We start from the raw sequence: 24,100 nt of genomic DNA, 5'->3' as shown, positions 1-24,100 counted from the left end.
CAGTGATAAAAAGGACAAATCATTGATACATGCAACAACATGGATGAATCTCAAAGACCTCGTGCTAAATGAAAGAGGCCAGACACAAAATGCTACATACTGTGTGGTTCTATTTACATGATATTCTGATAAAGGCAAAAATTTAGGGACAAAGTCTGATCACTGCTGGTCAAGGGCTAGAGGTAAGGAGAGATTTCTTCTTGCCAGCACCAGGGCCAAGTGGCTCAGGCAGGACTATAGGAATTACTGTGCCCAGTGCTGGTGGACCACAGGCACCCTTGGAAAATGCTCCAGGCCAACACTGTGGAAATCTGGGATCTCATTCACCACAAATTTCCTGTGTAAATTTGCAAAAGTCACTTAGCCTTTTTTTTGCCTGTCAATTACTCATCTGTAGGTAAGGACCTACCTACATGCATAAGATTATATCTGGGAGGATAGTGAGGAGTGCTATTCAAATGCAAGAGGTTTTTTGGCAGGGTGGTAATACATTATTACATAATGCATTCTATCCCTCTCTTTTTTTTTTTTAGAGTAAAATTAAAAAAAAAAGCCTCACTGAGATAAGAATTCTCCACTAATCTAAAAGTGAAATTAAAGGTAGAAAAATGTAGGGTCCACTGGTTAATTCAGAAACACAAATATTTTGGTTCTATTATTTGTACTGCACTAACAAGACAATTGATGTGAGGATAGAACTTAAAATGAATGATGGATTCTTTGTAAAACAGAGTATTTGATAAATATAAAAGAAAATGGTGGTCATGATAAATAAGCCTCAACACTATCCAAAGATATAGGCAGTTCTTTTCTTACCTCTGGGATTATGACTAGACCAAATATTAAGCCAAAAAGGACGAGGTTAACCCCATACATCCATCGGAGAAAGATGAAATATGATGCCACTGAAGAACCAAAGTGACCTGAAGAGAGAGAGATGGGGGTTGTAAAGGTGGCAGAGGGGGATGTTAACACTGCCAAGCACTTTGTGTGTGTGATGGATTCGATTTTCACATCTGTCTGTGGAATGCACACCCTGACCTCCGTTTTCTTTTCAGGTGAATAACCTTAACCTATCTACCCAAGTTCCTACAATCAGAAAGTGGAGAAGCATAATTTAAATTTTGGTCTGACTAGTCCAAAGCCCGTTTTTTCTTCTGATACAACAGAACCTATGACATAATCTAATCAGTTGGTCAAGAACACAGTCCAAACCCTTGGAAAACCCTTCAGCAAACCAACTAAACACAGCGACATCAAAATACTCACTTTCAATGTCCTTGATCTTCATTTCCCAGGGAATACACTGAGTCTTGAAATTATCAAAGTCTCTTTTAAACTTGGCCCATTTCTGAAATTAAACAGGCAACACCCTCAGTTCATTGACATGCTGCCTTGGGGCCTGGAGGGGGGAGGATGGAGGCGCACGTAGATGTTGATGTGTCAACATGAGGTCGACGTGTGAGCTGCTGAGCCCAGGCTGCCAGCGGTGGATGCTCACATCTCCACTTTCCAAAGTCAGATGTGAATAAGAGAAAACCCAGGGCAACACAATACCCTGCATTTGTCTACAGTGCCGATAAAATTTCAGGTTTGGACAGTTTATACATGAACTTAGGAATTCTGCATACAATTTCTGATTTGGGGGGATCAAATTGGCTTAACAACCTCTGATAGTAACTTCCTTCATCTTAAAGCAAAAATTCAAGGGAAAAAAGAAATCTTACAACTCCTACATCCACATTTGGCAGAGAGCCAAGTGCCTTAATCTGACAGGAATTATTGCTAAACTCCAAGGTTGATGGAAGTGATAAAGAGATGTCAGCCTATGGTTTCCCATTCTTTCCTGGTGAAACTACAATCTGCTTTTTTTTCTAAAAGAAGTTAGGAAGGCATTATGCCCATTTCTGTGGTCTGCTCCAGCTCTGACACTCAGTTTGTACTAATTAGAAACCTGAGTAGCTTGCCTGCCTGCTAGCTGGGTGAAAATCTGTCAACTCTTCAAAGGGCTGCTTTCCAACAGCCCCACCCTCTGGGAATAAATCCATTTGGAATTGAAAAAAAAAAAAAAAACAACTCATAGAAAACAGCAGGCAAAGAGGAAGTAGGGAAAAATCCTAAGATCAGTTTCTATTATTGCAAAGGTCTCAAAAGAATTTGTTCATAAAGGAAATGATATTTGCCTTTGTAAATTCACTAAAGAATAAAAGGAAAAATTTATCCAAAGGAAACAGGTGGGCTTCCAGACCTGAAGGCTTTGACTATATCATGATCAGATAATTATTATATAAGGAAGGTAGAGCCACCTGGCAGAAGAGAGATATACTCACAGATGCCAAGGAGCAGAGGGGCCCATAAGCAAAAGGCTGGTTGATAATAATGGCAAGGATATCCCTAAGGCAGGAACGGACGTAGGGAATGGCAGATGGCGGACACTGGGCACTCCAGTCCCATTGCTTCCTCTCCCTTTCCAAGTTCCATTTCTGTGCTTAAAACCCAGCTTTGGCTTATTTGGCCTCTTCTATAGGTCTGTCTGTAAGGAAAGCATTTGCCCATCACCTGGGCTGTGAGTATTTTGGGTTTTATGACAGTGATTTTTTCATTGCAAATTAAAAAATTGGAATTGGGATTATGGTTTAGCTTCCCGTATAACTAACTCTACTATCAAAAATAAAAGGCACTGTTGACATGGACTTAAAAATTTTCAATTCTTGCATCAGTTATTTCTCCTTATAAATTAAGAATCTGGTATCTGGTTTTATCAGTCTCATAAGCTTTAATAATGTGAGTTCTCCCCTGAGAGACAGATCACCTATCAGGGTGCTGATAAAATCAGTAAAAAATATATCCTTGCAAGGCTGAGGACCAATGGAGTAACGAAAGTTGCTAAGTGAGGTCCCTGGAGACGTCGTCTGCCAGTTGGTCACTTGGCAACCACTTGACAGCCCCTCAAGGCTGTGGGCATCTCAGCCTGGAAAGTGATGCCTGGAGGCAGGCAGGGCAGAAGCAGAGAGAGGCCTGGAGGAAGCTCTGCATTGAAACGCTCATCTTTCATTGGTTCAGGGAATCAGAAAACTGAGCTGGGGTGTGGGTAGGGGAAGACCCTGACTCCTTTCCTCAAGCTGCTGAGGTGGTAGCTGCTGCCCTGGGACTGGGTTCTGAGCTGTCTTGCTCTTCAGCTGTATGTAGGAAAGAAGAGTTCAAACAGTGGTCGAAGGAGACACGGGCACATCCTGTCTGTGGATGAAATCTGGATCTGAATAACTAAAAACAACTAGGGAAATCTGAGAAATAGTATGGCAGAACAAGGAAAAAGGGACAACATTCTTTGAGATTTTTGGAAAGCATTTCCTGTAGGAAACATAACTAAATTCTTAGTAGGATACAAGAAATATGGCTTCTAGAGTAAAGGATAGCAACCAGAGATTTTAAAAAGAACACAGGTAAAGTACGGAAGGACTGATTACAAGATTGCTAAAAGTTCAGTAATAGAATGAAAATTAACATGACACTTTGAGACAGAAGAAAATTGATTCAATGATATTGAGAATAAACTTGAGAAATTTCTGAGAATGCAAAGAGAGAGAAAGCAAAGAATTAAAAACAATGAGGGAAAGTAAACACAAAGAACAGAGGCTTGGCAGCCATCCTTTTCCTAACAAAGAAGCTAGATACATTTGAATTGAAACATGATTGAACAGAATCATTTATCAGATATATTTGAAGCACACATTCTTCAATTGGAAAAAAAAAGATCTGAGTGTGCAGTTCAGTGGTAAATGGTTTTAAGATAAAATTAACAAAATGACTCATAGATAGTTGTCAGGCAACTGTAACAGAAAAGGGAGAAAAAGTAATATTAGGAATAATAAGGATTCAAACTTAACATATATAGAATGTAACTTACACAAACTGTGGAACTACCATATACAACTTTCTGTTAATACATATGAAAATCTTGATGAAATGATCAAGTTTGGGGAAGAATATAAAATATTAAGATGGCTCCCCAAAAAAGTTAAAACTTGAATAAGCCAATATTCAAAACAGGAAAAATATTTTAAAAATTACCAAGATATTCTATAAAAATGCTTCCTGATCTATACAGTTTTAAGGGTGTCGTCATTTGGATTTCCAAAAAAAGAATGATCGTGCTCTAGAAACTGATTTACAGCATAAAAAGGAGATAATGCTATTTATTTAATGTTATAAAGCAAGTGTAGCCCTAGTATTAAAATTTGCCAAGACAGCATGTGTACATGCATGTGCACACATAAATTCAGATCAATCTTATGAAAATTTATGTAAAAATCATAAAATACTGAAAAATCAGACATGCCTGTGGAGTTAAAAATAATGGATTATGACTAAGGTTATTCCAGAAATAAAAGTAAGTTTACTAAGAGAAGGGAAAAGTATTTGATCAAATCTAACATCTATTTCCAATGAAATGGAAGTGAGAAAGGAGATCTGTTTCAAGGCAGAAACTCCCATCTACTTAAAGTGAAACACTAGAGTCATTTTCATTAAAGTGATGGAAAAGCAGAGACCTGTGATCACCATCATCATTTGAAACTGTCCTAGGATTGTTAACTCACACTTTAGGATAGGAATGATTTAGAAGAACCCAAGAAGAAGCATCTTTATATCCACAATCAGATGAAAATTATTAGCACTAATAAGGGAGTACAAGGGAGGAACCAGATTTAAAAATTAATACACGGGGGTGGGGGTGGGTATAGCTCAGTGGCAGAGCACATGCTTAGCATGCAGGAGGTTCTGGGTTCAATCCCGGGTATCTCCATTAAAAAAAAATTAATACACAAATATATAGCTTTCCTACATGCCAGCAATATCTAGTTATTAAATAAACAGAAAATGATCCCATTTACAAAAGCAACTAAACATAAACTTTGTAGAAATAAACATAAGACATGGAAAAGGTCTCTATAAAGAAAAATGACAAATTTTGCTGAAGGATGTAAAAATAAGTCTTGAGAAATGTATGGTATTCTTAGATGTAAAGACTAAATATTGTATAGCTAAGTTTTCCCAAATTAAATCAAGGATTTAAAAAAATTTCCAATAAAAATCTCAATGGGATATAACTGGAAATTGCCAAAGTGATTTTACAAATGCATATGGGGGGAAAAAAGAATGCAAACAAAATAAAACAAATGCATATGAAAACGTAGGCAAGACTGGCCAATATATTTTTGAAAAACAAAGGTAAAAAGAGGAAGCTAGCCCTATGAGGCACAGAATTAACAGCTGAAATGATGAGTTCAATAAAAGCTCTAAAACAGGCGCTATGCAAGGATTAAGTGAATGAAAATGATAGTTTTTCAAATCAGTAGGTAAAGGAAGGCTAATTCAGTAAGTTCCACAATAAATGTCCAATCAGAGAACATTACCCGAGCCTCCATCAGAAGACCAGGTTATGACATAACTCAACACAGCAGAGCTGTCCCTACGCCCTGTCAACACCACAGTTTATCGTCTGTATGATTCAGACGACACCATAGCCCTTCTTGGTCTCCACCCAGTCAATGAGTCTTGATTTGGGGGACTAGAAAATAAGATCCTAGTGGATTCAGCATCACTGATTTTGTGAGTTTAGTTCTTCCCTGGAGAGGAAACAAGTCTCAAGTATATTGACGCCCCCTACAGATGTGTATAGAGACATGGACAGGATACAGTTGGTTTCTACTCCCGGACAAATCAGAATGGCTGACTGGACCTCACGCTCAGGATTCTGGGGAAGCCGAACACAAACAGTGAATCAGGGTAGGGGCCTGGGATGTCACCCAAGTTCAGGAGCTGAGCAAGTCCTCCCACAGGTTTGCGGGCTCTGCACCACACACCTTAGCCATCAGCATCCTACAGGCGTAGAGTCGCTTGCCTTTCCCCTTTCCCAAGGCTCCTTCATACTTCTCCACAAATTCTTGGGCCTCCCTGGTTAGGGGGGGAAAAAGGCAGGAATTCAATTAACACCCAAGCAAAAGATATCTGAACTCTGAGGATGTGTATGTGGCTGAAAGCCCTAAGGGTTTTACATCCCTAGTTAGAGTGTAAGTTCCACGAAGGTGGGGCATTTTGTCTGTTTTGTCCACTGAAGTTTCCCAAAAGCCAAGAATAGTGATTGGTACACGGTAGGCACCGTAGGCAGAATTTTGGTTCCCATGACCTTTGCCCCCTGGCGGTACACCTATGAAAGGGAAAAGGGACTTTGCAGATGTAATTAATATTACTGACTTTAGGGAGATTATCTGGATATCTGGAAGGGCCCATGCAATCATGTGAGTCCTTAGAAACTAAGACGAGGAAGGCAGGAGAGACAGAGAGAGATGTGGCAGATGGGGAAATCAGCGAAATTAGAAGAAAGAGTATTCTCCACCCTCTGTTGCTGGGGCCCCTCTGGAGGACACCACATGGAAGGCAAGAGAGAAAAAATGAATTCTGTCCAAGGCCAGGGAACCTGGAAGAGGACCTCAAGTCCCACATGGGAGGGAACCACAGCCTTCCCATATCTTGATTTTAGCCTGGGGAGACCCTGAGCGGAGAATCCAGCTGCGCCATGCTGGACTTCTGACTGGCACAATTGTGAGCTAATAAGTGAATATTGTCTTAAACTGTTAAGCTTGTGGTAATTTGTTAGAACAGCAGTAAAAAACAAATACAGCATTCAGGAGATATTCGTTGAGTACATGAACGTTGGATGAGTGAGGGAACATCCAAGTAAGATTGCAGGAGAGATATGTGGATGGGTTTGTCTATTAAATATTCTTGTCAATAAAGTGGCCCAAATAGCAGTTGGGGAGACACAGTTGGGGTGGCCAGCGATTACTGCTGGGAGAGAAGGGGTGTATTGTGTGGCTTTAGTGCCAGAGAGACCCAGGCAGGATTCTGTGCCTTTTGGAGTGGCAGAGTTTTCATCTAAAAATGGGGATAATGTTATGAGACTTAATTATGTAAATGTGTGTGAGGTGAGCTCAGTGATTTCTCTTAGCAGGCAGTCACCCGTCCCCTTCTGGGAAAACAGCAGCTCCTGGACTGAGCAGCTGATAAGGTTCTGTACTAGCCCAGGGGGCTGATGTGAGGAGCCCTCTGCTCCCCAACTTGCCTGGACGAGGGAACACTCTGAAGTTGACCTAGAGCATCTCTCAGAGAGACTATATACCTCCAAAACCTCCCCCTCACCGTGAAGGAGATCAGATTCAAAATCACACTTAATTTTGAGAAGCAGAGGTAAAAATAGACACAGGGCAGCTTGCATCTGGTGGCATCCTTACAGAGCTTTGCTGTCCCATGCAGAATGCTGGGAGAGTGTATTGGCCAGCCTGAGTTCCAGAAGACATCTGGATAAAGGCAGAAAACACAGGTGGCCAAAAGGAGGTGGCTGGAGGTGGCTGGAGGTGGCTGGAGGTTGAAGGTGATGTGGGCTATGCTGGTCTGTTGTTTTCCTTTGTCCCGAAGCAGTTTTTATTTTTCAGTTGTGGAGACAAGGATCAAACAGATGTTGAGCTCACTCTAAGTGGAAATTCAGATCAGCCAGGCCACGGCATCTGCTCTAGGGACGTCACTGAATCAATCTGAGGGCAGCTGAGGTTAACTTAGTTTGCCTGGCTTCCCATATGTGGTGGTTTTAAACTATGTTAGCAAATTATCTGACATTCCTCCCTTTAAAATGTAGAACTGAATTCTTCTCCCCTTGAATGTGGGCCAGACTTAATGATTTGCTTCCAATGATTAGAAAATGGTAGAAGCAATAGTTTCTGACTTCTGAGATTAGGACATAAAGGGTTTTGTGGCTTTCCCTTTGAAATCCCCCTCTTTTGGGGAAAGCCAGCTGCCTTGTTAGGCAGACACTTAAGCAGCCTATGGAGAGGCCTGAGCCCCCTGCTAAGAACCAGAACCAACTTTTCATCCATGTAAGCAACCTTGGAAGTGGATTCACCAGCCCCATCCTCTGAAGGCTGAAGCCCTGACCAACATCTTGACTCAACCTTATGAGAGACCCCAAGCCAGAACTGCCCAGTTAAGCGGCTCCTGAATTTCTGAACAATAAAAGATAATAAATGTTTATTATTGTTTTGAACTACTAACTTTTGGGGTAACTTGTTACATAGCACTGGAAAATTAATACACTGTAGAATCCAAGCCACTGATCTCTTTGGTGCGTATGTGTGTAGGATTATCCTGTTTTCTTGGTGGATTGGTCCTTTTATCATTATGTAGTGTCCCTCTCTTTCCTGGTAATTTCTTTACTCTGAAGTTGACTTTATCTGATATTTACAGAGCTTCTTCTACTTCCTTTCGGCTAATGTTTGCGTAGTATACTTTCTGTCATCCTTTTACTCTCAGCACACATACATTGTATTAAAGTGAGTTACTTATAGACTGCATATAGTTGGATCATCTTTTAAATCCACTCTGCCAATCTCTGTCTTTTAACTGATGTATTTAGATCACTAACATTTGATGTAATTATATATATATTATGGTTTAAACCTGTCATTTTATTTCTTGGTTTCTGTTATGTTTTCCATTTTTGCTTTCCTTTTTTTCCTGCTTTTCTGTGGGTTTCTTGAACATTTTTAGGACTCCATTTTGTTTCATCTAAAGCACTTTTGAGTGTATCTATTTGTATAGCCTTTTTTTTTTTTTTTTAAATGGAGGTACTGGGGATTGAACCCAGGACCTTGTGCATGCTAAGCATGAGCTCTACCACTGAACTGTACCCTCCCCACCTCTCCTTTATTTTTGAAGGATATTTTTCCTGGATATAGAGTTCTGGGCTGACAATTCTTTTCATTTAGCACTTGAAGAATTGTGTCAACACCTTCTGCCCTCCATGGCTTCTGATGAGAAATTTGTCATTCTAATTGTTTTTCTTCCATAGTAATGCATTGTTGCTCTCTGACTGCTTGTAAGTACTCAGAAATTTGACCATGATGTGTATGAACATGGATTATTTTGGGTTTATCCTGTTTGGGTTTTGTTTAGCTTTCTGTTTTGCCAAATTTGAGAAATTTTCAGTCATTATATCTTTGAAGACTTTTTCAGCCCCACTCTCTTTCTTCTTTTCTTTTAAGACTCCTTTTTTCCTTTCATATCGAGGACAACGGATTTGGAGGAGACACTAATGTTAGATCATTTAGTATAATCCCACATGTATCTGAGGCTCTGTTCACTTTTTTCTCTCTGTAGTTCAGATTGGGTGATTCTTCTTGTTCTACCTTCACCTTCATGGATTCTCTGCTCTGTTCTCTGAATTCTGCTGTTGAGCCCATTCACTGAGTTTTTAAAAATTTTAGTTACTATATTTTTTACTTCTAAAATTTCCAGTTGTTCTTCTTTATATGTTTTCATTTTCTGAGACGTTCTATTTCTTCATTTGTTTCACATGTTCATAATTGCTTACTGAAATCTGTTTATGATGGTTTCTTTAAAATCTTTGTCAGATAATTCTAACATCTGTGTCATCTTGATGTTAGCATCTGTTGATTATCTTTTGTTATTCAGTTTGAGATCTTCCTGGTTCTTGGTATGATGAGTGATTTTTCAGTTGAAGCCTGGACATTTGAGATATTACATTATGAAGCTCTGGATCATATTTAAATCCTGTGTTTAAGCAGGACTCCACCGACACCACTCTAGTAGCTGAAGGGGGTTGCTGCCTGGTTACTTCCAGGTGGAAGTCCAGATTATTCACTTGGCCTCCTTTGACACCTGGGGCTGGGCCGGAGCTCCTTGTTACTACTGAGCAGAGCTGGGAGTTCAGGCTCCCACCACGGATGGGAGTTCAGGCTCACATCATCCTGGCTGGAAGGGATACCTTGTAACTGCCAGCTGGTGGTGAAAGTTTAGATTCCCCATGCGGCCTCCACTGATACCATGGGGAGAGGGAGGGTTCATTACTGCCCAGTAGGGATGAAAGTCTCTGCTCCCCACTTGGCCTTCTTCAGCACCTTGGTGGAAGCATTGTGGGCACCATGTTACAGCCTGGCATGGAGGAAAGCTAGGCTTCCCCACTTGGCTTTTGCTGCTGGGGTGGAACTAGGGCTGCTCTTTTGCTTGTGGTGTTTGGCTGGAATAGGGTTGTTATTGTCTACAAGTTTTCCGCCTTGCCAGGCTGTCCTTTTCCTGGTCCTTCGGCTAGAGAGAGCAAACTTTTCTTGAATTGTTTTTGTCTGTGTCTGTTGGCATTTTGGGGCTGCCAGCTTCTCCATTATCCAGTCTGGATACATAAGGCAAAAAGGAAGTCTGGAACCCAATGCCCTGTCATTCTTTGGCCCTGAGGTCCTTAGCCAGTCTGCCTTCTTCTCTCCACCATTCCGAGTTTCTAATTTTTGCTTTACATACACTATCCAGGGTTTAGGGTGTACTTAGTGGGAAGAAGATGGAGAAGTATGTCCACTCCATCTTCCTGGAAGTAGAATTCTTCAGATCTCTCTGAAGGAAGCAAGCATTTTGGGTAGTTTTCTAACACATCAGGTTTCTGACAAAGCTGAGGGACACACCTGGTTAATTCTATGATTAAAGCAAATTACCTAACTCATGGGCATTAGAGGTTCTTCTGCCAACATCACAGCCTGCCTTGTGTCATTACTAACATGGACATTAATGATGTCTTCTCTGATTCATATTTGCTTACCATCCTCCTCTCAGAGCTCAGCATGGCGTCTGGCACAAAAGATGTTCATGCTTTAATAATAGCAATGACTACTATTTATTGATTGCATACTATATGCTGGGCACGTAAATAAATATTTTGAATTTGTCAGAACAACTCTGCAAGGGAGATATTATTATTATTCCTACTTTAACAAATGAGGGATGGGAGGCTTGGGGAGGTTAAGGGAAGGAAAGCAGCCTGAGGGGGATTCAAAAGCCAGCCAAAGCCACCCAGATATGGTAGAGGTGTGAATGCAGGCCTGCCCCAGTTCACTGCTGTTGCTTTTTATACCTTAACATCCTCCTTTGATTGTCTACAACACCTATGCTGAGGTCAACCAGCTGCCTGAGTGGGCCAGAGACTGGGGTTCCCATACCGTCGCTTCTAAAAAATGATATAGTCTGGGGATGCTATCTGCAGTTGAAGACTTTACTGCCAGAAGAGGAAATCATACAGGAGACAAAGAGGTGTATTCTAGAATGTCTAGTAATTCTAGAGAGGCAATTACAATTTAAGAGTGCAGGTTCTGGAGCCAGAATTCCACTTAACTCACTGTGTGACCTTGGGCAAATTACTAGACTGCTCTGTGTCTCAGTTTGCTCATCAGGAAAATGGAGGCAATAACAACAGCACCTACATCATCGGGTGACTATGAGGATGAAATGAATTGTTACACATATAGCACCCAGAACAGTTCCTGGCATAACGGGAGCGCTCAGCAAATGTTGGTGATAGGTAAAAAAAAGAAAGAATAGTAAAAGATGAGTAAGACACAGCTCTGCACACAAGAGCATCTAGACAAGTGAGGGGCAGCGCCTTGGGGATCAGAGAGGCAGTAACTAACTCAGTCTGAATGCAGGGAGGGGCAATGGGGACTTGCCTGCAGAGGGGACACGTGGCCTGAGTGTCACAGGGTGTATTAGGAAGTGGCCAGGTGGGCTGGTAGCGGCACTGCTGGGGTGAAGACCCAGAGGCTGGAGAGCCCGAGACTTGAGTCTGGGATAGGGAGTCTTGTAAGAGGGAAGAGGAAAGAGGGAGGCCTGGCGGGAAGAGATTACTGTCTGTCAGGGAGCCCTGCTCCAATGAGAGAGACAAGAGTCTTTTCAACATCTCAGGCCTTGGCCACTTCCCACTCCCATCCAGAGCAGGAACTCAGCCCCACAGGCCAGGAGGAGACGTCAGACTTCTCCTCTGGCCAGCTGAATGGCCCTCAGGGATTTTCATGGTCCCTAAGACTTCCAGCCAGCTGGAGATCTCATTTCCATAAGCATCAAGGTTGCTCTTTTTCCACTGTTAATAAAAGATGTGTTCAGGTGACACCTGAGTGGGGGTGAGGTTCTGTCAGAGTGACAGATGGAAGGAGGAAGAACCCAGCCCTGGGGGATCAGGAAGAAGAGACTCAGGAAAAGAGAGGTGGGAAGGCAGACAGCCCACTGCCTGCAGCTGTCCTTACTGCCCAAACTGCAGCCACCAGCCACAGGTGATGATTTAAATTGAAATAAATTAAAATAAAACAAATATTCCATCTCTCAGTTGCACTGACCACTTGCCAAGTGCTCACTAGCTACATGTGACTGGCGGCTGCGCTATTAGTGAAGATTTAGAACGCTTCCATCATCAGAGAAAGTTTTGCTGGTCAGCGCTGGCCTGGAGGGCACGCACGGAGCCATTTCTTCCTGCAGCAGAGTTGGAGAAAACGCAAACATTTGCAGGGCAGTGGAGTAAGGTCTGTTTACCAGGCTCCTTGCCAGGGTCTGCACTGTGTTTGCGCAGCCGGCATCTCTGCTGGGCCTCTTGTGCACAAACAGTGAGGCTGAATGTCAAAATATGGCAGCCAAACTGTTCTATGTGATAAAGGGCGAGGCGTTTGACTTGAGCAATGAGGCAACTCAGGTGTGAGAGGAGCCAGGGAAAATGGCTTTATCCAGAAGGAAGGAGGAAGGGGGTGTCACCCCAAACTTGTGGTAGAAAGACTGAGGTGGGACTTGGAGGAAGTTGGTAGCGTTGGATGGGACTTTTTAAGTAAAAACTTCCTGCCCTTCTCTCCAAAGTACAGCAGGGACGTGAGCTATAAAATGCTTGGTGTGCCGGCCTGTCTTACGGAAACCAGGGAAGCGGCTGAGTTGAAAATAGGAGTTGGGGCGAGGGTATGGGGCCAGATGGTACTCATGCAGCATCACTGCAAGCTTGGCCCCACGTAGGTATTTGAGACACAAGCGTAGCTAAGACAGACCCTCTCCCTGCTCTCCACGCTGCATGTGAGTGTGTGACACATGGAGAGACTGTGGTGCTTGAAGAACACGAGAGGTCTGAACTTGTTGAGGTGGGGGTCACAGAAAGCCCCCCCGAAGGAGGCATCTCTGCTGGGTTATGAGGGAGGCACAGAAGCCACCAGATGAGGTAGAACTTGGGACAGAAGAGCTGGCCAGGCAGTGAGGGGTGGGGCGTTGCCAGAGGGCCAAGATCCTTGTCGCTGGCCAACAGGCCTGGCTCTATGGGCACCCCTCTCAGCGCTGTGCTGTGTCGGGGACGGGGTGGGGGACCAAAGCAGGGCGGGAGGGTGAATCCCGCTTCTTGTCAAGCCCTCTTGGGGTGGAGAGGAGGAAGGGACTCCCATGCCCATCAGCGGAGCTGAGCCTCCTGAACGTGGAGAGGCCCTGGCAGACCACACCCGCTCACCTGAGCTCCGCCAGCTTCCTCGCCATGGGCCAGGGCTTGCTCCGCATGGTGGCAATGAGCTTCTTCTTGTCTTCCACCTGCTCCAGAATCCGGGCCAGTTCCTCCTCAGACAGAGACTCCCCACAAGAGGCACTGGAGGCTGAGGAGGAAGACCTGGAGCAGAGGCAGGGAGGAGCAGAGGAGAGTGAGGAGGAGGCAAGGGTCCTCAGGTGTTCTGTGGGATGCGAGGAGCCCACAGCAAGACAGGTGGGCCATGCTCCCCACGCTCCTGGCTCTGACCACCTGCACAGGCCTGCCCTGCTCAACTCCCACCTCCTGGCAGAGGAGGCCACCACTCTGTCCTGCAGCCCAAGGCACTGCCAGGGCTGCCTCCCCAATCTCCATTTCTCTGGTCCTCCCAACACAACACACCCCAGTGCAGGGCTGCCTGATGGAAATAAATATGAGCCATGTATTTTAATTTAAAAAATTCTAGTAGCCATATTAAAATGATAAAAGGATGTGGGTAAAATTAATTTTAAAATACATTTCATTAAAATTTTTTTTGTTCTTGAAAATAGAAAGCAAAAATCCTCAACTTGTAAATCATGCAATTAAAGCTGATTACTTATAAATATGAAGTTTGGATCACTGTACAGACTGTTAAATTTGATTTCTTATTACCTGTTGTTAAATAAACAATGTGAAACAGACAAAAATTTGTGTGTGTGTTTTTTTTGGAGGGAGGGGCAAGTAATTAGGTTTATTTATTTTTATTCATTTATTTTAATGGAGGGAGGTATTGGGGATTGAATCCAGGACCTCATGCATGCTAAGCACACGCTCTACAACTGAGCTGTACTCTCCCTACCAATAATACATTCCATTTAACCCAATATATTTAAAATTATAATTTCAACATGTAGTCAATGTAAAAATTACTAACGAGATATTTTACATTCTTTCTGTACTGTCTTAAAAATCCGACGTTCGACTTGTCCTCACAGCAGATGTCATCAGACGTGAAATTTTCACCGAACATATTTAATCTGTATTTAGATTTCATAATATATGTAGTTGAAAGAGTAGATTCACATACCCACATTGTTTTAGACATGCTTAAGTTTCCTGATAAATGAGTCAAGTAACAGAGTATCATTTTCATTGGACTTTCGCATTCTGTATTGACAAAATTAGTTTTTTTTTTTTTTTTTAAGAAGAAATGCTTTGGCTTGAAAGTTAAATCATTTTCAGAACTACATTTGTCTGTTCAAGTTAAGTAAATTCACTAGCTCTTGGGTTAAGTCAGTGGTATTAACACTGAATTAAAATTAAATTGAATTAGAAATTCAGTTCCACAATGGAAAAGAATCTGAAAATATATGTATATATATTTGTGTGTATGTGTATAACTGAATTACTTTGCTGTACCCCTGAAACTGATGTGGTAAGTCAACTACACTTCAGTAAAAAATAAAAATAAATAAAAAGAAAAGAAATTCAGTTCCTCAGTTACACCAGCCACATTTCAAGTGCCCAGCATGTGGCTAGTGGCTAGTGGCTAGTGGCTAGTGTACTGGACAACACAGCTGCAGAGAATGCCCAGCTGGACGGTGTGATGACCCTCGCCATCTCACAGACAAGAGTGTGTACTCAGATGCTGCAAAATCCAAGTTCTTGTTTGTGCTGCTCACAGCCTCCTTCACTCAAAAACAGTGACTCTCAGCTGAGTTGGCAGCAGCTGATGGGTGGTGAGGGAAGAGCTGGAGAAGGGTTCTGCCTGGGAAGTCTTTAACTTGGCAAGTTTCCTACATGGAAATATCAGGATGTGGGCTTTGGTTATTGCAGGTTTTACAGACCAGTTTGCAGCAGCCTCTGTGAGATTTAGCTTTTCATTAACTCCTGAGAAGCAAAGGAGAGATCATAGGAGGGAAGTGAAGAGGAGGGGGCCCTAGCCCTTGAGCGCTGGAAAGCCTGGAGCACAGGGACTTTTTGTCTTATCTCCTGCACACCCTAGGAGATCTGCCTTTGAGTCTGCATAGTGTTCCCTCCCATTGCTTGTCCTAACTCCACCTGTGCTTCCAAGCCTTATTGAAATGCTTTCCTTCTCTGTGGAGGAACCCTGATGCCCCATCCCCCAACAACACACACTCATCAAATCCTTTCTCATTTACACACTGCGTTCTGCTTTGTCTTATGACAGCTGATGCCCTGTTCTATTTCCCCTGCTAGACTGTCAGCATCTGGGGAACAGGACTGGGCATTCTTCATCTTTCTCTGTCCTGCCAGGGCACTCAGCTGAAAATGACACAAAGGCCATTTTGTATCTGGCATCCAGACACCTGTGGTCTGTTTTGGATGGGATAGCCTCCCTCTAAAATTCAGGATACTCCAGGACCCATCAGTGATGCATTCAAGTTCTCCTTCAGTTGCTAAGGACACCGCACATCCTTTACCCTGTTAGCTCATGTCCAAGGACAACCAGATAGTAGACAAAGGCCCTAACTGGGCCAGGGGTGGCTGGCATGGGTGACGGAAGAAACCAGTGGCTCCTTCTGAGGGCCTCAATTTCCTCTCTGTGAAGTTAGAGAAGTCTGGTGGGACACCTGAATGAGGATGCAGGCAAAGAAAGTCTGTTAGAACCCAGTGGGAGGAGCACCAACTCTTCAGCACAATCCTGGTTTCAAAACTCTTCAACTGTTTCAAATTGTTTCCAACTGTTTCAAAAGCCTCCCTGCCTATTATCAATAGGGATTCTTAAAACAGCCTGAGAAGTGAGTGAAGTGAAAAAGGGAGGCAAAGAGAGGGAGATGTCCCATCAAAATTAGTAGCAAAAAATGAAATTAAAATCCCAACTGATTCCATAAACTGGCTCTGTCCACCACCCGTGTGAGAATGCTAATGGAACAAAGGAAACACAGCAAATAAATCAAACCCCCAAATCTTAGAATTTCAGAGCTGGTGGAACTCTTGAAGGTCTTCTAGAGCAAAGCCACATTTCACAGAAGAGGACACAGATCAGAGTGGGAAATCGTGATGATTTCTGAATTCATTTTGTTAATTTCTCTCTGCTCTCAACAAGAGCTACTGGTGTGTCAGCAGCTGAAATTCAGGATGACTGGGATCTTGTCCCGTCCTGCTGCCATGTCACCTCCCCACTCGGAGCCCCTGCTTGCACCTACACTATAGGAGGGGTTTGAGTTGGCAGTGCCAGCAGCCACTCCCCTGGGGATGGCTGTGATCCTCATCCCGGTTCCTTGCAGACCAGACGCAGAGAGCTGGGCTGGAGCAAAGGCAGGGGCAAAGAGAGGCAGGAGGAGACAGCAGGGGCCGTCCCTTCACTAGGGAGGGGACATCTAGCTGAGATCAAGGAAGGGAACAAGGCTGGGAGTAGAGGGAGAGGGCAGACTGAAACGCGCCTGAATCCGGGTCACAACACACCTGTGTTTCTTCAGCTGCTTCCACATCGCTTCCTTTTCCTTCTTTGGGGGTGCTCTCTGCTTCCTGAGGGAAGCCGTCCTGTCCCTCTTCCTCCTCCCTTCGCTGGTCCTCTCTGCTGCGCTTCGCCGCTCCCGCTCCCCCAGCTGCTCTTGGCGTCCCCTGCGCTCTGCCTGTTTCCTCCGGGGAGACGCCGGCCTCGAGCTGCCCCCAGCCCGCTCCTTCTGGCCAGGCTGGGCTCCACACCTGCCCGGTGCATCCTCGGCTTTGTAAGTCTGCTTCCTCGAGGGTCTCTTCCCGGACCTGTCACCTGCAGGGGCAGGGAATGAACAGTCCTGGCTGCGTAGGCCTTGACTCCAGGAAAACGCCACCCCCCTACCCTCTGCTATGAGAAATCAGGTGTCCAGGATGCTTCCTGGAGCTTATCGGTTCCAAAGGCCACTTCTTTCAGACACAGCCTCTGGTATGGATCAAAGTTGTCTCCTTCCTCTGACTGGCTGGCACTCGCACACTCTCCCGTAAACCTCGGGTAGAGACCTAGGCACCTGCTTTCCTCTTCTTGGGGGTGCAGTCCCTTGGGGTCAGAGCAGAGTTGTCTCCTGATCCTCAGGGCCAAGGCCAAGCACAGGCCTCTGTTTGGTAAGGCTGGACCCCTGAGACAGGAAGGGCCCTGGCTGGCTCTGTTCCCCTCACTCCCCGCCTGGACATAAGGGAAAGGACAGGAGGTGAGTGCAGCAGAGTCAGTTCCCGTCCTGGCCCTCAGCGCTGCCTGAACGTTGTTGCTGTTTTAAATCATGACTTCACAGCATTGACAAATGGCCTGGCTGAGCAGAATCTACTCTACAGCATGAAATTTCCCCAAGAGCTTGCCCCCGCTAGTTTAAGCACAACTATCCTATACAGGCATTTATAAATTAAATGTAGGAAAAATTGTAACCAGGTTCTGGTATTAATAACCAACCTTTGCACCACTTACTAGCTGGGTGTCTTTGAGCAAGTCACTTAACCTCTCTGAGTCTCAGTTCATCTCCTAACATGGGGGTGTTAATGCTCCATTAGCGCGTTAATGAACATGGCAGTGACTGACATTTGAGAACAGATGTCATTTTTTTTTTATTGGTTTTGTTTGTTTTGGGGAGGAGGTAACTAAGTTTATATATTTACTTATTTATTTTAATGGAGGTACTGGGGTTTGAATCCAGGACCTTGTGCATGCTAGGCATGCACTTTTACTGCTGAGCTACACCCTCCCCCCAAGAACAGATGCCATTACTCTGACACTCAGTAAGATCTCTTTACTGGTAAAAAGAATACAGGTTTGGAGCTAGGCTGGTCTGCATGAAAATATCAGTTCTATCATCTATTTAACCTGTGACCACAGATAAATTACAACTTTTCTGCACTGTAAAATGGCTCCAGTAGCCCCTATTTCCCTACACAGTTGGGAGGGTTAATTAAAAAACAGGAATAAAGGGTCTGGCTCATAGGGTGTACTCAACAAAGGCCCTAGTAGGTGGGGCTGGACTGGGGCAACTGAGCTGGGGATTCAGAGCCTAGATGTCTCGGGCCAGAGTCCTGTTCTGCTGGTTAATACCTGGGTAACTCTGGGCAGGTTACTTGTTCTCTCTGAATCAGCACCCTTGTGGGTACTCAGGTATGTGCTGTTGGTGGTCTACCCAGACCCCCAAAACCTGGCCACTGCATCCGCCCTTAGCAGCTATGGATGCTGGCTTTCACAGCTCACAGCTTCTTCCTTCCCAAGGGAGCCCGTGGTTGATGGAAACCATCTTGCTGGGAAATGCCTGGGAGTTTACATCCTTGCCCTCTCTTCAAGTCAGCCCACAGCCAATTGCTAATTATTATGAGGTACAAAAGCCCAGTCCTCCTGCCTCAAGGCGGAGCAAGTCTGTGGTTCATTTGTGCTCCAGAGCTCCCTGTGGGATCAGGCAGAGGCTAGACTCTGGATGAACACACATCTTTGCTCAGCTCCTTCCCTTGTGTTGTCCTGCTTCCCTCACTCTTTGTCTCCTGAGAGCTGCCCATGATAAACCACATGCACGAGAATCCCCATCACAGCCCCTGCTTCCAGGGAACCCGACCTACTGACAGGCACCTATCTCAAAGTATGGTGGGTAAGTCCAACTGAGACAGTATCTGTGCAAGGGTGATGTAAGCTGGGGCACTCTGGATTGAGCAAACAGGGTTAGCTTTGAGGTTCAATGATAAGATAAACTAGCCAAAATCCCCTCCTTGGATCTCAAGCTTGGATATTGGTAGCATATTCAAACTGACAAGATGCCTGCCTGGCTGACTGAGTTGGCCAAAAACTCAAAGGAGATGCATTTGTCCTTTTATTCACTAACTCAATCACCCGTACAAAACCACTGTTGATCATTGACTGGACACGGCTCAAGGTACAGGGCTAGAGCAGTAAATGACACCAACAAAATCCTTTCCGTCACCAAGTTTTGAGTTAGTGGGAGAGACGGGGGTGTGATCAGTTCTAGGATCCAAGAAGCGCAGTGGTGGGCTTCACCCAGATTTGAGGAAGATATTCTGGAGGTAGAAACATCTAAACTGAGATCTGAAGCTAGAGTGTGGGGGTGTACAGTGAGCAGGTGTCGGGCAGGGTCAGGCAGTGAGTGGGTGGGAAGGACCCCAGAAAAGCTTTTTTTTGGTTTCCAATTGCTGCCATTACTGCAGGGTCTGATGAGACACAGTGAAGAGTACTGAGTGCTGGTTACAGACTCAAAGATAGGCGATCGCATTATGGCGGGGCAGGTTTCCCTTACCCACCCCTGCCCTCACCTCTCCTCCTTCTCACCTCCTATGGGAAGAGGGTTTTTGGTAAGACAGTGCAACAACAAATTATTTAAGTGTAATAATAACTCATCCAAGTTAGGAAGCTGGTCAGTATTAGCCAGGGGAAGATGGGTTTATTCTTCCCCATACTCTGAGAGGCTTTGGCCAGAAACAAATCCATTCTCTCCAAAGACATGGGAGTGAATGTGAGAAAGTGTATATCCCCACAGCTATGACTCCAGGCAGAGCTCTAGGACTGAGCCAGGTTCTCAGAGAGGGCAGAGGAGCAGAGGGCATGGACAAGAAATTAAGGAGAAGGGTCTCTGGGTCATCCAAGACTAGCTCCACATTGATTGAAAGGACTGGATAAGAAAGTCAATATATGTTTGCATCCTCTTCTGAACTCTTGTGTGTCCCTGATCAGCTAAGAAACGATTTCCTTTTTCATAACGAACTGTACCAGGTATTTGTCCAAGCACTGTAGGCATACCTTGGAGGCTCATTTATTTTTTCCAAGCTGTAATTCCTGTTGCAATCTTGTTTCCCAACAGAATAGAATTCATGTGGAATGTGGAGAGCAAGCCAGAATTTGCCCTTCAATCTTCCCCTAAGCCTCTTTTACACAGAAAGCTAGCTGCTTTCTAAGTTTTTCTTTCATAGTCAGTTTTCAACAGACTCCACATAATGCATAATTTAGGAGCTAGGAAGGCAGCTGTCACATTAGGAAGACCTCCAAGACCTGAATGCACTCGCTTACACTAAACAGACCTCCTTGCTTTTATGTATCTGACTCAAGTTAGAAAATTCAGAGGGGAAAAGAGGCTGAAAGGAAAACAGAGAAGCTGGAAGGCCCAGTAGGCCCGGCTTACCCGCCAACTCTTAACGGTTAAGCACACTCACCGAAATACAAGAGAAGGGGGAATTCTGATCCTCCTTTTCAATGAATGGAAGAACAAATTGTAATTATTTTGAGAAACAAACCTTGTATCCTCAGACATTTTTTTCTTCTTGTAGACCATAAGCTGGAGGAATAGGATATCAGGTCCTTCAGAGGCAAATCCAGAGGAGATTTTAAATGGAAATCTTTATGTAATTGGGCTTCAGTTAATGCAATAGATTCCCATTTTTTAAAATTTCATTGCATCCCTTGACCATTTGTGTACCTGAAGTGAAAATTTTGACCCATTTCCTCTTTTTCTATGCGGAAGAGAAAATGGCCAGGGGGGTGGTGGTGGAGTGTATGTGGTGCATTTCAGTAGAGAAATGTTTGTGTTTTAGGCAAAATGACTTCCCATTTCAGTCCTGCTCAAGAACCATTTGCCCACAGGTGACCTCCGCAAGGCTGGCGCCTTCAGCTGGGGCGGAGTGGGGCCAGGTTGGGTGCAGAAGGGACAGCAGCTGGAGGACCACAGGGAAATGGGACATGGAGAACGAGACCTGGGCATCCAAGGGAACTGACCCTTCCCAAGGACGGGTCCTGGTCCAGCCACACTGGGGCACTGAGCACTTTCTCGCACTCGCTCCCATGTCTCTGGACAGACATGAGGACTGGATGGGGAGGCAGGAGGAGTGGGGAGGTGGGATAGTGGCCATGAGGCAGCTCTGGGGGCAGGAAGGAGTGCTCAGATTCCAGTGCTGCTTCCATGGCCTCCCTCCTGCCAGAGGCCAGGCTCCTCTGCACATCTTGCTCTTGGGTCCCCCTGTCCCCACTGTCATGGGGCTGCCTCACCAGAGGCTCAGGCCCTGGCAGTGGGGGAGCAGTGGGTGCAAGAGAGAAGGTACTGGCAGCGGAGGTAGATGGGTTGGATCCTGGGGCCAGTTCCTCCACATACTGTGTGCCAGCGTAGGGGGTCAGGACAAGGCCTTTCCCCTCAGAATGAGGCAGGAGGATCTCTTCCAAGCGGCCTTCCCCTCTAAGAAGTCCATCACCTCCTGAGATTTCTGCTTCTCCACCTACAAGCAGGGCCCTGGCTAGGCTGCGAGGAGGAGAAAACAGCACCGTAACCACACGTCTCCTGACCTAAAACGCAGGATGCCCGACCCATGGGTGTGGCTCTCACCCTCCTGAAGGCAGCGGAGGGTCTTCTCTTCCACCTGTGACTTCCACTGGCTCTTCAGCATCTCCAGGGGCTGGTGACCCACTCCGGGTAGCCCTAGCTGGCTCACAGAAGGGCTGTGTCTATGTTCCTGATGGGAAGGTGACCCATCACTGCCAGTACTTTGTGGAGGGTGAGGGTGTGCCCTTGGGAGTCAGGTGGTCTGAGTGTGAGCCTGGCTCCACTGCCCACCCGCTTCCCAGCCCCCCAGCCTGGTGAGTGAGTGTTCACTGCTCCCTGAGGCTCAACTAAGTGTCACTAACTCTGGGCCTCTCCCTTGACACTTGGGGCTGAGGGCAGGCCCTCTCTGAACAGCACTCGCCCCCTCTCCACAATGAAGGGAGGGAGGGAGGGAGGCAGGAGGATGAAAGACAAGGCTGGGTCGGTGGCTGGACTGCAGGGCGCCCTGGACACCCCACCCCTATCTCACCTGTGCCTGGAGAGCCGCTCCTCGCCCGTCCCCTCATGCCACCTCCTGCTGTAAGAGACGGAACAGGGATGAACGGCTGACCTCTGGTGGGTCCCCTCCCTGCACCACCCTCATAGCACTGCGGGAACCCCTAGCTGGTTACAGAGCCTCAGAGGGAACCCGGCTCCAACTGTTTAACTCAGTGAGCTCCAGATTCCCTCATCCTGACCTTCCTCTGACACCCTGGAGAGTCATGAGGTCAGAACATCTCCACAACCCCAGACAGACAGACAGACAGTCAGACAGAGAAATCTGTGGAGGGGATTGCTAAGGAAAGGTGATGCTGACCAGGACTGCGGGAGGCTGAGGGAGCCCAGCAGGTTCTGGCAGCCTCTGCTCTCAACATTAACACAGACACGAGCGTCTTTTAGTCCCTCTGACAGCCCTGCAAGGGGGCTGTGGCTGCCTTCATCTTGTGGATGAGGCAGGGAGACGTTGCACAACCAGACTGAGGTTGCTCACCGAGCAAGTGGCCGACCTTGCACTCAAACACAGACCCTTGTACCTCAAAAGACCCCATCTGCTTCCCGGTCCCCTGCTGTCCAGAAGCCCTGTGAGTGGACCCTGCAGAGATGAGGGCGGACTCACCTTCCTCCCCTTGGCCCTTTAGCTGGTGGCTCATGGTCAGCAGGGCTCACGAAGCTTGCTCATCCACAGGCACCTTCAGCCTGGGGTGTTTGCTGACCTCATGGTGGCTGGCCTCCTTTCCTGGGCTCCTTGGCTTCTTTGAGATTGAATGTGGAGGTGGGTGAAGTTTGGGAGAGAGGCAGGGATGGAGGCTGTAGGTTCCCAGCCCTTCAATCCGGCTGCACACTCCACCGCTCAGGTTTCCCTGCGAAGGGGCGGTGTGGCCTCACGTTTCAGGCATCACTTACACCCGGAGGGGCCCTGGAGGGGCCAGAAGCTACTGGCTCACCTCCCAGCAACGGTGCCGCTTGCGCTCCAGTCAGAGGAGGTGCGAGGAGCCTCCCGGGGCCCCTTCTTCTGGTTTGAGTCTCTGGTTGGGACAGGCACCAGGAAAGTTCTAGGATGTTTGTGGAAGTTATCACCAGGGCTTCTGTTTAAAATGCAGATACCCAGGACAACCAGTGGGGGTTTGGATCCATCTCAGTCTGAGTCCTGAGCCCACTCTGATGGACTGTTCCTTCTCCCACCACCAGATCGTTTGCTCGCTTGTTCTTCCCACTGCTGCTCGGCTTCAAAAAAGGCAGATTCGGCTGCTTTGAAAACCATGGCCAGACTTTCAGAGGGACCCTCTGGAAGGTGATCACAGCCCTCAGTGTGCCTGCCGTGTTCTTAACCTGGCGTCCCTGGCATTCCAAGAGCGCTGGATCACATTGTGTGGGTCTGTGAACAGGAATAGGGGAAAACATTACCTTCATTTTCTCCCGGCCTTTAACTGAAATTTAGCATTTCCCTCAAAAGTGTGTGATTTTATTCACAATAGGAGTCATAGATATTTCAATAGCTCATTATTTAACTGTTGGGGATATCTCAAAATATCATTTATGCTCATCACTACTTTGAAATTACTGTAGTTATAGACCTGCAACTTGATCTAATTTTTAGGAAGCACATGTGTCACTATATGAGATTTTTAAAAACTATTTTGACACCAATTTCAGGATCGTTGGTCTCCTTTGTAATCCCAGTATTTTATCTCATGGAATTAAAATCAGTGTTCTGAGAAGGGCAGTCTAGGTACCTTGCCAGGGTTCCATAATACAATAGGATTAAGAATCTGCCCCAGGGCAAGTCTCACAGGGGTGTTGGGACAGACCCAGCCCAGGGCTGTCATGTCCCCAGGGGATCAGGAGTAGGAGTGCCTATCACCTGGCAACCTTGGCGAGGGACAAGGGCAAAAGAACAGGCAAGTGTGGTAGCGGCTAAAATGCACACACAACAGTTCAGCTCAAGCTTTAAAATTTTTCTCTTTGTCACCTGATGTTCCTCTAGGAT

General features: G+C 45.7%; 1 protein-coding gene across 1 annotated transcript in view; it reads right to left on the bottom strand.

Moving 5' to 3' along the window:
* Nucleotides 1–21,750, bottom strand: part of TMC2 (transmembrane channel like 2) — a 57,374-nt gene extending 35,624 nt beyond the window's left edge. Inside the window, exons 1-6 of the mRNA XM_064475829.1 lie at nt 21,637–21,750; nt 16,778–17,084; nt 13,358–13,510; nt 5,865–5,955; nt 1,270–1,351; nt 817–923 (exon numbers count right to left, since the gene is read on the bottom strand). Of these exons, the coding sequence (XP_064331899.1) occupies nt 817–923; nt 1,270–1,351; nt 5,865–5,955; nt 13,358–13,510; nt 16,778–17,084; nt 21,637–21,697 (801 nt within the window). The 5' untranslated portion in view covers nt 21,698–21,750. The remainder of the gene's footprint in view (nt 1–816; nt 924–1,269; nt 1,352–5,864; nt 5,956–13,357; nt 13,511–16,777; nt 17,085–21,636) is intronic.
* Nucleotides 21,751–24,100: the final 2,350 nt, after the last annotated feature.

The sequence above is a fragment of the Camelus dromedarius genome, chromosome 18 (genome assembly GCF_036321535.1).
Source record: "Camelus dromedarius isolate mCamDro1 chromosome 18, mCamDro1.pat, whole genome shotgun sequence".
In the NCBI taxonomy this organism is placed as follows: Eukaryota; Metazoa; Chordata; class Mammalia; order Artiodactyla; family Camelidae; genus Camelus; species Camelus dromedarius.
This window is presented reverse-complemented; position numbering and strand designations above follow the sequence as displayed.